The following is a 12,901-nucleotide window of genomic DNA, read 5'->3' as shown; positions in this document are numbered from 1 at the left end:
GACTCCAGTCTGCCTTTAGGACTTCTTTTGGGTCATTTTATTTGGAGTAATTTAGCATGCAAAAAATTATAATTCAGAATAATAAAATTGTCATTTACATGAATAGTGGCCCAGCATTAACTTAACATTTTCAAATACTAACTTGTTAAAAAAAGGAAGTTGATGGGGTTAGTTTTGATGTATATTCTCAACATCTAGGTCCCAAATTTGTGATCAGCGGTGAAGCAGTGGCTGATTGTAAATTAAATCTGGTACAGGTGTGCCAGCACCCATAGTGTCAGCAAACAGATTAAGCAGCCAATCACATTGAAGTATTCTCTCAGACAGCAAACCAAAAAATTTAAAAGAAATAAAAACTGAAAATGCTAGAAGTGTTCAGCAGATGCGGAAAGCAAACAGAATTAACATTTCAGGTTGATGGGAGATCATCAGAATGAATCATTAACTCTGTTCTATCTCCAGAGCTGCTGGCTAACCTGACTATTTGCAGCATTTTCTGTTTTTACTTCAGATTTCCAGCATCCCCAGTATTCTGCTTTTGGATTAGCGTCTAATTCAGGAATTTAAAAGTACTAGTTATCTTCATTTTAAATTTCAGATAGCAAAATCAATGATTGGTTTAAGATATGATTGGATTAAGATAAAGTTAAAAATTAATGTTTTTTTAATCATTGTAAGCAAATTTGACATTTAAAATTAGCTCCTCTGCGATGGTAAGAGTGTTCAACAGTAATTGTGAACTGTTTAAAAACCCAGATATACTTCATTCAACAAGGTGTAACTTTTTCAAAGATTTTTACAGAGTGTATAATAGTGCCGAAGTAGAAGTTCAATTTGAAGATTTCCCATTGATTGCAGCCCAATCAAGTGTTGAATTGCTGACACCACCTTCTGGATTTCTGCGACACTCTGCGCATGTGCAGGCTGCTGAAGTTGCTGTCTGTTTCAGAGGTGTAATGAAGGTGAATGTCATTGTGACCACCACAAAATCCAGGCTGTTATTTAGAAAGTATGCTTATAACCTAATTGTGCATATTTGTATAGGCCTAAAGTATACCCTTGTTGAATTACTCACTCGGCACCCAGAATATTCGAACGTTTATCTCTGGCGTGTACAATCACCTTAAGGGTAGAGCTTTAAGTCTAAAAGGAAGAGGGTTATGAGATTTAGGCCAGAAAATAATATAAAGCAGGGAGTCATGATCAGACATTTTAACTATCATTTGGTAGTTTGAGTCAACTCTTTAACTTCTTCACCAAAAGCGTCTTATGTCACATTAACTTGATAGATTGTGCTCATTTCATGAGAAGAATACGGAGAAGATATGGCTTTACTGCATATTTATATATGCCTAGCCGTGTCCTCAAATTCAAACTTGTGCAAAAAGACAGTGTGTTACAGCAGGCATGAGTAGCACTAATCTCTTAGATTCATTCCTCTGAGAGCTAGATGAGGGGACCACAACCTGCCTGAGACTAGCATAACTACCATTGCTAGTAGCTTTCATCCTCTTGCTTTGGTGAAACTCTGCCAATCTTCTACAAACATTTGGATTAGACTTGTGGGGAATAAGGCAGTTAGAGCTTGAGATTTACATGTTTCTTCTAGAAATGGGAATTTCCTGGTGGGGTCAATTTGCAGAAACCCTACATCCCACCCTGGTAAAGAGAGGTCTGATTAATGTCTGTGAGAACGCGTGCTAGCATTGATATTTCCAATTCAGTAGAAATTGACGTGACCCAAATTGTATTTTCAGCAGGAACAGTTATGGTTGAGTGGAATTCAGTATTTTACCTTGTGCGGCAGTCCTATTAGAACTACCATGTTTTCTTGCATCTGAAATTAGTACCTTTCGTATTTGGAGAGGCAGAAATTAAACTCATTGGGATGGAGCTTCTGCTTTAGGCAGTCGATGGTCTGGATGAAAATTGCATCCAAAATTGCACTAGGCTTTTTCCCCCCAAGTTTTCACTCAACTAATTTGCATATAATGATGAGCAAGTGCAATTGGCCAGTGTTTTAAAATACAGTTCTTTGGCGGGGATGAATTTGTTTTTAATTTGTAGTTAATGGCTAAAGTTCTAAACTTATTGAACCAATGATGAGGGTGTCCAGGATTAAAACATTTTCGTTCTCCAGTCTCCTACTTTATTTTGAAGTCCTGAACCATGCTGGCTTAGAGTTCCACAGAGACCAGCTATTCTTGAATAGTTTACCCAAATGCGTGTTCTTCATGTGCAGATCAAGTGAATGTTGTGGGGCGTCCCAACCCTGTGCTCATCAGTCTTTGCTTTCTAACAGGGTCAGGAGCGGAAATCAAAGAGCCCAAGGGTGAACTTCAACAATTGTTTATTCCTGTCTGGTGCAAAAGTAAAACAGGAAAGGTGGCCAAACCATGACTTACAAGGGAATTAGAGATAGTATTAGATGCAAGGAAGAGGCATACAAATTAGCCAGAAAAAAACAACAGACCTGAGGATTGGGAGCAGTTTAGATTTCAGCAAAGGAGGACCAAGGGATTGATTAAGAAGGGGAAAATAAATTACGTGTAAGCTTGCAAGGAACGTAAAAACTGACTGTAAAAGTTTCAATAGGTATGTGAAGAGAAAAAGATTGGTGAAGACAAATATACGTCCCTTTATAGTCAGAAACAGGGGAATTTATAATGGGGAACAAAGAAATGGCTGACCAACTAAATACGTACTTTGGTTCTGTCTTCACAAAGGAGGAGCCAAATAACATACCAGAAATGTTGGGGAACACAGGGTTTAGTGAGAGGGAGGAACTGAAAGAAATCAGTATTAGTAGGGGAATGGTGTTGGGGAAATTGATGGGATTGAAGGCCGATAAATCTCCGGGGCCTGATAATCTACATCCCAGAGTACTTAAGGGAGTGGCCCTAGAAATAGTGGATGCATTGGTGGTCATCTTCCGAGATTCTATAGACTCTGGAACAGTTCCTACAGGTTGGAGGGTAGCTAATGTAACCCCACTATTTAAAAAGGGAGGTAGCGAGAAAACTAAATTATAGACCAGTCAGCCTGATGTCAGTAGTGGGGAAAATTCTAGAGTTAATTATAAAAGGTTTAATAGCTGAGCACGTGTAAAACAGTGGCAGAGTCGGACAGAGTCAGCATGGATTTATGAAAGGGAAATCATGCTTGACAAATCTAATGGAATTTTTCGAGGATGTAACTAGTAGAGTTGATGAGGGGGAGCCATTGAATGTGGTTTATTTGGACTTTCAGAAGGCTTTTGACAAAGTCCCATATAAGAGATTGGCATGTAAACTTAAAGCGCATGGGATTGGGGGTAGTGTATTGAGATGGATAGAAAACTGGTTGGCAGGCAGGAAACAAAGAGAAAGAATAAACGGGTCTTTTTCCGAATGCCAGGCAGTGACTAGTGGGGTACCACAAGGATTGATGCTGGGACCCCAGTTATTCACAATATATATTAATGATTTAGATGAGGGAATTAAATGTAATATCTCCAAATTTGCAGATGACACAAAGCTGGGTGGGAGGGTGAGCTGTGAGGAGGATGCAGAGATGCTTCAGTGTGATTTGGACAAGCTGAGTGAGTGGGCAAATGCATGGCAGGTGCAGTATAATGTAGATAAATGTGAGGTTATCCATTCTGGTGGCAAAAACAGGAAGACAGGTTATTATCTGAATGGCTATAAATTGAGAGAGGGGAATGTGCAACGAGACTTGGGTGTCCTTTTACACCTGTTGCTGAAGGTAAGCATGCAGGTACAGCAGGTGGTAAAGAAGGCAAATGGTATGTTGGCCTTCATAGCCAGGGGAGTTGAGTACAGGAACAGGGATGTCTTGCTTTAATTGTATAGGGCATTGGTGAGACCACACCTGGAATATTGTGTGCAGTTTTGGTCTCCTTATCTGAGGAAGGATGTACTTGCTATAGAGGGAGTGCAGTGAAGGTTTACCCGACTGATTCCTAGGATGGTGGGACTGACATACGAGGAGAGATTGAGTTGATTAGGATTATATTCGCTGGAGTTCAGAAGAATGAGGGGCGATCTCAGAGAAACCTATAAAATTCTAACAGGACTAGACAGGTTCGATGCAGAAAGGATGTTCCTGATGGTGGGGGAGTCCAGAACTAGGGGTCACAGTCTGAGGATATGGGGTAGACCATTTAAGACTGAGATGAGGAAAAATTTCTTCACCCAGAGAGTGGTGAGCCTGTGGAATTCGTTACTGCAGAAAGTAGTTGAGACCAAAACATTGTATGCTTTCAAGAAGGAGTTAAATGTAGCTGTTGGGGCGAAAGGGATTAAAGGGTATGGGGAGAAAGCGGGGACAGGCTTTTGAGTTGGATGATCAGCCATGATCATAATGAATGGCAGAGCAAGCTCGAAGGGCTTAATGGCCTACTCCTGCTTCTGTGTTTCTATGTATTTTTAAAAAAATCTCCTCACCAACCCAGTGACACTGGGGCCAGTTGTATTATTTCTACTACCTTTCCAGCCAAGAGCAATTAACTTGGCATATAGTCGAGAATGAATCTGGGACCTCCTTGCTCAGTATAACTCAACAGGGAATGCATTTAACTACTGTGGTGTTGGAGGATCCATTGAAGTATTGTAACTTCAAACAATAGTTTTGCTAGTAAACCAGTTGGGGATAACTTAATTGATGGGTTTTGGTTGAGCTACAATGTAGTGTCTTAAAAAATGAAATTATAAACACAATTTCCCAGCAGGGTATATTTTTGATTGTAGCTGAGTGGAACATAGGAATAGGAGTTAGTCATTTTGCCCCTCAAACCTGCTTCACCATTCAGTTAGATTGTGGCTGATCTGTACCATCTGTTGACCCATCTCCCTTCCATTGGGGTCTCATTTTCAAGGAGAGCATTTACTCTCTCAAGCAGACAAACTGGCTTGATTTATGGTGGTGTTTTGCCACACTGATCAAATCCAGAAGTATAGAATAAACCTAGGTGCACCAATGATAAAGCATCTCAAAGAGCTGAATTGATCTGTTATATTGCTGTGAAACCCTTCGTGTTTCATACCATCTTTGTAAACTGTTCTGTAGTTTAATTAGAGCAAACTGTAGGAACAAGCTATTATCAGGAGCTTTGGAATGTCTTTTTGTAAACCATCTTGTTGCACGCCGTCCACATGGTACTTTGTGTTTGAAATACGTTTTCTTAGAGGTATGCAAGCTGCAAATGCAGCCTGCTTGCACAGGTTCCAACAAGATTTCTACCTTTTGTGGTGGTTTAAACTATTAATCATACAGCTTTGAAAGACATCTGATCCTGGCAGCCCTTGGATATATTTTCTGAAACATCAATTTGAAGTACACTTTGGAATTCAGCACCCTTTAAGTATTTTATAGGAATACATTGAAATGCTATGATGTATATCCTTGGCCAGCATCTGATGATTCATAGCAGTTCTTTCAACTATATTTCTTTTGTAAGGTTGCACAAAAAAACCTTGCACAGTTATAGCTGCTGGTCTAATTAAAAGTCAAAACTGATGACTGATAATTGATTGCTTATGTGCTTAAAAAATTTTGAATTATCCCACTTATTAAATCATAAAGTCAGAATTTAGTGCAGATTTTAAAAAGTGATCGATAATTTAAGTTAACCAACTTCAGATCAAGAGTAAACTATTGTCTGTAACTGCAGCTTTTAACATCCAGTATGGTTATAGTACAATTGATTAGTTGTTGAAAAGCAGCCTCTGATGTTGCAGGCAGCTTGCGATTAACAATTACTCTTATGGCAACAGTATAAATGGGGAGATGACGGAACACTGGGTACCACAGCTTTAATTAGCGACAATTTTGCAATATAGAGCAGCTTTGGAGAGAATTTCACAGTGCCTCTTTTAAAGATTAGATGGTGCAGTACATTGGAGATCCAGAGTCTATCGTGTGCAGCAGATGCTGCTTTACGCTAACTTTGTGGAATAGCGAATGCCACCAAGTGATGCTGTGCAAAACTACTGCCTGAAGACCATTTAGTATCTTGCAGGAAAAGAAACTGAAAATTGAATAGTTGCTCAAGGATTGCTCTTCCACACCGCCCAGCAATTGGTCATAATACCAAATTATCGCAGGCTTGAGAGCTTCTTATTTGTCTAAATGTTTCTATATTCATGTATGGTCAATGGTGCTGTGGGAGGGTGGGGTGGGGTGGTGGGGGGATATCTTTACAATTGTATAGCTTTTTAAAAAATAATTGAGTGTTGATGAGGGCATTGGGGAGCTGGAGAAAAAATATTTGAGTCCAGAATTTTCCAGGAATTGAATTACTTTTAACATCATTAGATTCTATATACGCATTAACTTCAGCTGTCCTGGTGATGCAATTTTAATTGTTAATTTAGCCTTTGTTGAGCTCAGCAACTGTCTCATAGTATTTCTTAATTTTATCTTAGTCCATTGAATGAGTTATTTGGGAGGAACAAAATCAAAATAGAAGACAGACCACAAATGATTCAATTTCGCAATTCTTCTGAAATTACTGTTTCTTCTAGTTTGGATATATAGGGGTTTCCTTATTTGAATGGACTGTGGTGGTCTCTTTGCTCTTGTATGTTCCGAAGATCTGTATCATGTCACGCCTCAAAGTGACTTGTGCTGCACTGTGGTTCAGAAGTTGCCAGTGGCCTTGAATTTCCATGATGCTATTCAGCAATGGAGGACATGACATGGAACCTGATTATAACTGAAGTTAATACATGTGCAACAATGAATATGGTGTAGCTCTCTTTTTTTCCTTCCCTAGAGCATCTGGATTTCCTTTAATTTGGCAGAGAATGTATTCAATTTCATGTCTGGCTCATGATCTGAAGACTGTGTAAGGCTTGTTAAGTCAAAGAACCTTCAGCCAGTGCAGGAGTTTCAATTGGCCAGTCTGTCATAGAACTTGAAGATAAATATTGAATGAGATCAGTCCAGGTAGCATATCAAGCCTTCCCCTTCCAAATGATAAGTTTAGTTTGCATTGTCATGTAGTATTTATTGATTTCTTCAGCAAAGTCAATAACTGCAGATTAAATTTAAAAGCTAACTGAAATTTCGCTACCATTCTATCCCTACAGGTGATTAATTGAAAGTCCAGATTATCGATCTAAGAGTCTCCATTATTCAATCTTATGATGTATTTTCCTAATGTTCCAACCTGTTCTGTTTATATCTATAGTTACTGATTATGATTTTAAATTCTGTAGATATTCATTAAGGGCCTTTGTAAAGCAGCTCATTGATGTGACATTACGAGAGACATCAATGTAAAGCACTCTTTCCTCCTGGAGAACTTTTTTTATATAAATCATTCTTTGTTCATTTTTAGTGGCACTTAATGTGAGTTAGCAATTCTGAGACCTGAAATATTGTGTTTCAGCTGAAAATGAGCCCTCAGACAATGGTTTCATGAACTTCCTACGCCACTGTCAAAATGAGTTGATTTAGAATCTTTTATGTTCAGAATGCCAATCCTACTGTACATCAAAAAAAAATTGATACTGACCCTTTGTCGTATACTTTAGGGTTAGGATCAGTATTTAAGAGCAAGCGCTATGCTAATCTCACAGTTAAGTGGCAGTTGGCTAGAAATGCAACTGTGTCTGGAAAAGGTAAGCATCTAATTTTAATGAGGAGTTTTTTTTTGTTATGCAAACTAAACTTAACTAAGTTGAAAGTGGTAACTTGTTTGCTCTCCCGAAGTTTTTTCTAACCAACTACTCTTCAGCATTTTTCAATTTATATCCAATCTCTTGTTCTACAATTATCATTTAGCTTAAATGAATTGCTTCATTTTTTTGTTATCTATATGTGACGTTATAAAAATCTGGACTATTTTCCGTATCTGACTTTTGAAAGAACTAGAGTGTCTTTGTGCAGTGGAAACAAGCCCAGTTCACTATCACCACGTTTCAAAGTTTTGTTGGACTGTGTGCAGTTGACTAATGCTTGATGTAATGGCAAATATGATTTGACTTAAATCTGTGCTTTTTCTGCTTTCAATGTTTTTTTTGTCTGCTAAATCTCCAAGGAAGATAGCCTGGACCAAGCAAGTGCTTGCGTGCATGAATTACCATTCAAGTTCTGTACTTATCAGTGGATGGAACTGATAGTAACTAGGAGTAGGAATCCTAGGGGCTGATATTCCCATTATTTCTTTGTGTTTAATCCCCACCCCATCCTCAGACTCGACACAAAGGTGCTATTAAGTGACAGATCTGTTTCAGTTCAGGCAGCACTATTTCAGGAGGGTAAGAAAGATAAACTAGTAAATTTTAAAGGCCTATTAGACTAGAACCAGTTATAAGGAAGTGCCTGAAATCTTTTTAGTAGGGACAGAGTGAGCATTGGACAAATATGAGTTCATCAGAGAAAACCAACATGGATTTGTAAAGGGCAAGTCATGTCCAACAGGCCTGTTGAATTTTTTTGAGGAGGTAACTAATCTGGTAAATAAGGAATCGTCTGTGGATGTTATTTATATGGACTTCCAGAAGGTATTTGACAATGCTCTGCATAAGCAACTGTTAACAAAAATGAGAGCACATATTGGGGAGAATTGAGGCAACTTATTGGTTTGGATAGGAAATGAGCTCAGAGGTAGGTGACTAGAGTAGGGATACTGAATGGGGATATACTCAAATTGGCAGGATGTGACTCATGGTGTCCCCTAGTGATCTGTTCTGGGCCCACAGATTTTCACTATATTTATAAATGACTTGGATGACTGAATGGAAAACCACATATTTAAGTTTGTTGACAACACTAAATTAGATGACACAATTAATCATGTACAAAGAGTCAGAAAATTGCACAGGTAGATTGATAGATTAAGTGAGCGGACAAAACTGTGGCTGTTGGAGTTAAGTGGGAAAGTGTGTGATCATCCACTTTGGACCCAAGATAAATCAGTATTTTCTAAACAATGAGCAGCTGGGAACTGTGGTTCATGGAAATTTAGGGGTTCTAATATTGGAAGTCATTAAACTTGCTATTGGGTGGTTTGTCTTTGTCTCAAGAGGACTAGAATAAAAAGAAGTAAATGTTGCGCTACAGCTATACAGAGCCAGATAAACCTGTGGATGCTGGAAATCTGAAATAAAAACAAAAATGCTGGAAATAATCAGGTCAAGCAGCATCTGTGGAGCATCAGAACAGTTCCGATGAAAGTTGATTTCAACCTAAAATGTTAACTCTTTCTCTCCATAGACGCTGCCTGTCCTGCTGATATATTTCCAGCACTTTTTTGTTGATCAGATCCTATCTGAAGTACTGCATTCGATTCTGGGTACTGCATCTCAGGAAGGATATATTTGTGCTTGCTGGCAGTGTAGTGCAGATTCACCAGAATGATACAGCAGCAAGAAGGATTAAGTTACAAGGATTGTCTTGTATTCCCTTGAATATTGATGATTAAGGGGTGATCTAATTGAGCTGTTTGAGACGAGTTTGGAATTTAAGTTTTTTATTCATTTACGGGATGTGGGTGTCGCTGGCTAGGCCAGCATTTATTGCCTATGCCTAATTGCCCTTGAGAAGGTGGTGGTGAGCCACCTTCTTGAACCGCTGCAGTCCATGTGGTGTAGATACACCCGCAGTGCTGTTAGGAAGGGAGTTCCAGGATTTTGACAATGAAGGAGCGGCGATATAGTACCAAGTCAGGATAGTGGGTGGCTTGGAGGTGTGCATGCAGGTGGTGGTGTTTCCATATATCTGCTGCCCTTGTCCTTCTAGGTGGTTGAGGTCATGGGTTTGGTAGGTGCTGTCCAAGGAGCCTTGGTGAGTTCCTGCAGTGTGTCTTGTAGATGATACACACTGCTATCACCTTGGAGTGGTGTTGGAGGGAGTGAATGTTTAAGGTGATGAATGGGGTGCCAATCCAACAGGCGACTTTGCCCTGGATAGGTGCCCAGCTTCTTGAGTGTTGTCAGAGCTGACTTTTGCCTTGTAGATGGTGGACAGGCTTTGGGGAGTAAGGAGGTGAGTTATTTGCCACAGAATTCCCAGCTGTGACCCGCTCTTGTAGCAACAGTATTTATGTGGCTGGTCCCATGGTAACTCCCAGGATGTTGATAGTGGAGGATTCAGTGATGGGAATGCCATTGAATTTCAAGGAGAGATGGTTAGATTCTCTCTTGTTGGAGATAGTCATTGCTTGCCACTTGTGCAGAGTGAATATTACTTGCTACATATGAGCCCAAGCCTGAAAATGGACAACTGTGTCAGTATCTGAGGAGTCCTGAATGGTGCTGAACATAGTGTAGTCATCAGTCAGCATCCCCACTTCTGACCTTATGATGGAAAGAAGGTGATTGGTGAAGCAGCTGAAGCTGGTTGGGCCTGAGGAATTCCTGCAGCAATATCCTGAGACAGCTGATTGACTTCTAACAGCCACAAATCTTCCTTTGCGCTAGGTATGACTCCAACTAGTGGCGAGTTCTCCTCCTGATTTTCATTGACTTCAATTTTTCTTAAGCCCCTTGATGGCACACTTGGCTAAATGCTGCCTTAATGTACAATGAGATAAATTATTTCTTCTTGGGGAAGTCTAGAACAAGGGAACATAATCTTAAAATTAGAACTAACCTGTTATGGGGTGATGTACAGAATCACTTCTCGCAGAATGCAGTGAAAATGTGAAACGGTCTTTCCACCTCCTGTTCCCTGCCCCAAAAATGCTTTTAAGGTTAGGTCAGTTCAAAATTTCGAGACTGAATAATAGATTTTTGTTAGGTTGAGGGTATTAAGGGTTATGGAATCTGCGATCCCATCTGCCATGATATAATTGAATGGCCTACTCCTATTCCTTTCTTCCTATTCATAAAGAAAACCATCATGGCTACCAAAGTAAGTCTAGATTTCTGGGCATGGGATAAGTCAAAACTGCCTTAATTTTCAACTTAGACTGGATCTTTGCTAATTTACTTTTATTTTATTTTCTTAAAGGGATCAAGCATGATGGGACAATGTGTGATACATGTCGTCAGCAGCCGATTATTGGCATTCGTTGGAAGTGTGCAGAGTGTACTAATTATGATCTTTGCACAGTTTGCTATCATGGCGATAAGCACCATCTGAGGCACAGGTTCTATAGAATCACCATACCTGGTAGTGAAAGGTAAGCTTGTCAGAGCTTTATTTGGTCATTCTGTGATGCAAAATTTCAGCATTCAAAAGCATGCTTTAATCGGTTAAGTCATGCCATTATTTTCACATTAAAGTGAGTGGCAATAGCTTCCTGATGACTTCAGTGAATGGCTGTGCTGTATTGATCTTAGAGGTTTGACTCTTGACCTTGCTGAGTTGGCTGACCTTAACTGGGTTGGTGGTAGAACCACGACAATGAGTTTGTGATCCTTGGTTAGGGAGAGGAAAATTGACCAAGAGTTTCCGCACCTTGTCACTATTTAGCCACTTTATTTATAGTAGATGTGAGGTTAGGATTGAGGCCAGCTGTGATGTGGTCTTCCATTTCAGGTCAAATAATCTGACAGCACTCATGAATGATGCTTACATGTAGATAATATCTACTTTAGTTCCTGTGTAGCTGTACCCCAGCAGGTCTGGTTAGGGACGAAAGCTATTTGTTGGATTGGTCGGAGCTGTAATATTGTGCAGAAACTGACTTTTCATCCATTTAATCATCAGATAGTCTGAAATGGTGGCTGAAATCCATTATTTTTAGCTTGCCCTTTTTTCAGAAATTATTTTTGCAAAATCTCATTGTAGAGCTTGGTGTGCTACCATTCCTTTGTGTGACATATTTTTAACTTTAAGCACATTTATAAACCAAACTATATTTCATTTGTCAAATGGGGCATAGTCATTCAACAGTCTATGGATTGGACAACTTAATCCTAGACTGTCAGTTTCACTATGGTGAAGTTATCTGTGCATATTACACTGTAATTTACACAGATAACCTAGCTGTAGTGGAACTGTACCAGTACTTTTATGGAAACTCTAACTTCTCTTAAACCAAGTGGCAATCTGCCTTTTGGCCGGATCACTAATGCCATTGGCTAAGGCTACCTGCTTGTCTACCTTGACTCCTATACAAATGGTTTCAGATTAAATTGTCCAATCCATAGTCTGTTGAATGAATGTGCCCCTTTCAAGAATGTCATTGTGTTAGAATTCGAGTTCATTAACCCTTTTAAACAATTCTCAAGTTCTGAAATGATTTGATGAGATAAACTTTTTGATGCCAGTGGTTATGTTTTATTCGGTCTAAGTAAGACTTGACGCAAGCTGATACCTGAGCAGTAAACAGCATTACCGTTACAGCCTGGGTACAAGCATGATCTCCACGTTTCTACTCCCTGGTCATACCTTAAGTGCTGTCTTGTCAGTCAGTGTGATATGGAATACAATTCCAGTGTTCAAGCAATCTCCTATTGGGCTTTGCTGCATAAAGCAAGCATACGAGGACCCATTTAACCCAGTCATTACCTTGCTATTATTTGAAAGGCCCAATTATAAACGATATAATTGACCTGGCTTGGGTAAGAAGATGGTTCTAACCCTCAAGTGCTAGTGCCTGGCCAAATTGAGGAAAACATGGTGATCTTGGCACCTAGTTGTTTTGTCTTAACTCTAAATCGCACCTGGGCTTCTGAGACCCTGAAGAGAAGTTTATCTCCTTGTTTCTACACAGCAAGCCGTCTGTTTTCACACTCTGCTAGATTTTTGATGAAGTTTACCTTTTTACGATTTGGTTCCTTTCCAAATCCTGTCAGTGTATAAGTAATCACACTGCATGGCAATCACCTTGATAAAGACAATTTCTAGTTAAACAGATGATGGGCCTTGATTATTCCATCCGAACAGAATAAAAAGATACAGCTGGAACACTTCATGGAAACTACTTGCAAGTCAGTAGCACTGA

At 39.5% G+C, this 12,901-nt stretch overlaps 1 protein-coding gene across 2 annotated transcripts in view; it reads left to right on the top strand.

The window, feature by feature from the left end:
- The window catches only part of mib1 (MIB E3 ubiquitin protein ligase 1), a 183,633-nt gene that overhangs the window by 5,463 nt on the left and 165,269 nt on the right, over positions 1-12,901 (top strand). For both annotated transcript variants that reach the window (XM_041190600.1, XM_041190599.1), the window contains exon 2: positions 10,960-11,131. In XM_041190600.1, the coding sequence (XP_041046534.1) occupies positions 10,960-11,131 (172 nt within the window). The remainder of the gene's footprint in view (positions 1-10,959; positions 11,132-12,901) is intronic.

Source organism: Carcharodon carcharias, chromosome 6, assembly GCF_017639515.1.
Source record: "Carcharodon carcharias isolate sCarCar2 chromosome 6, sCarCar2.pri, whole genome shotgun sequence".
In the NCBI taxonomy this organism is placed as follows: domain Eukaryota; kingdom Metazoa; phylum Chordata; class Chondrichthyes; order Lamniformes; family Lamnidae; genus Carcharodon; species Carcharodon carcharias.
This window is presented reverse-complemented; position numbering and strand designations above follow the sequence as displayed.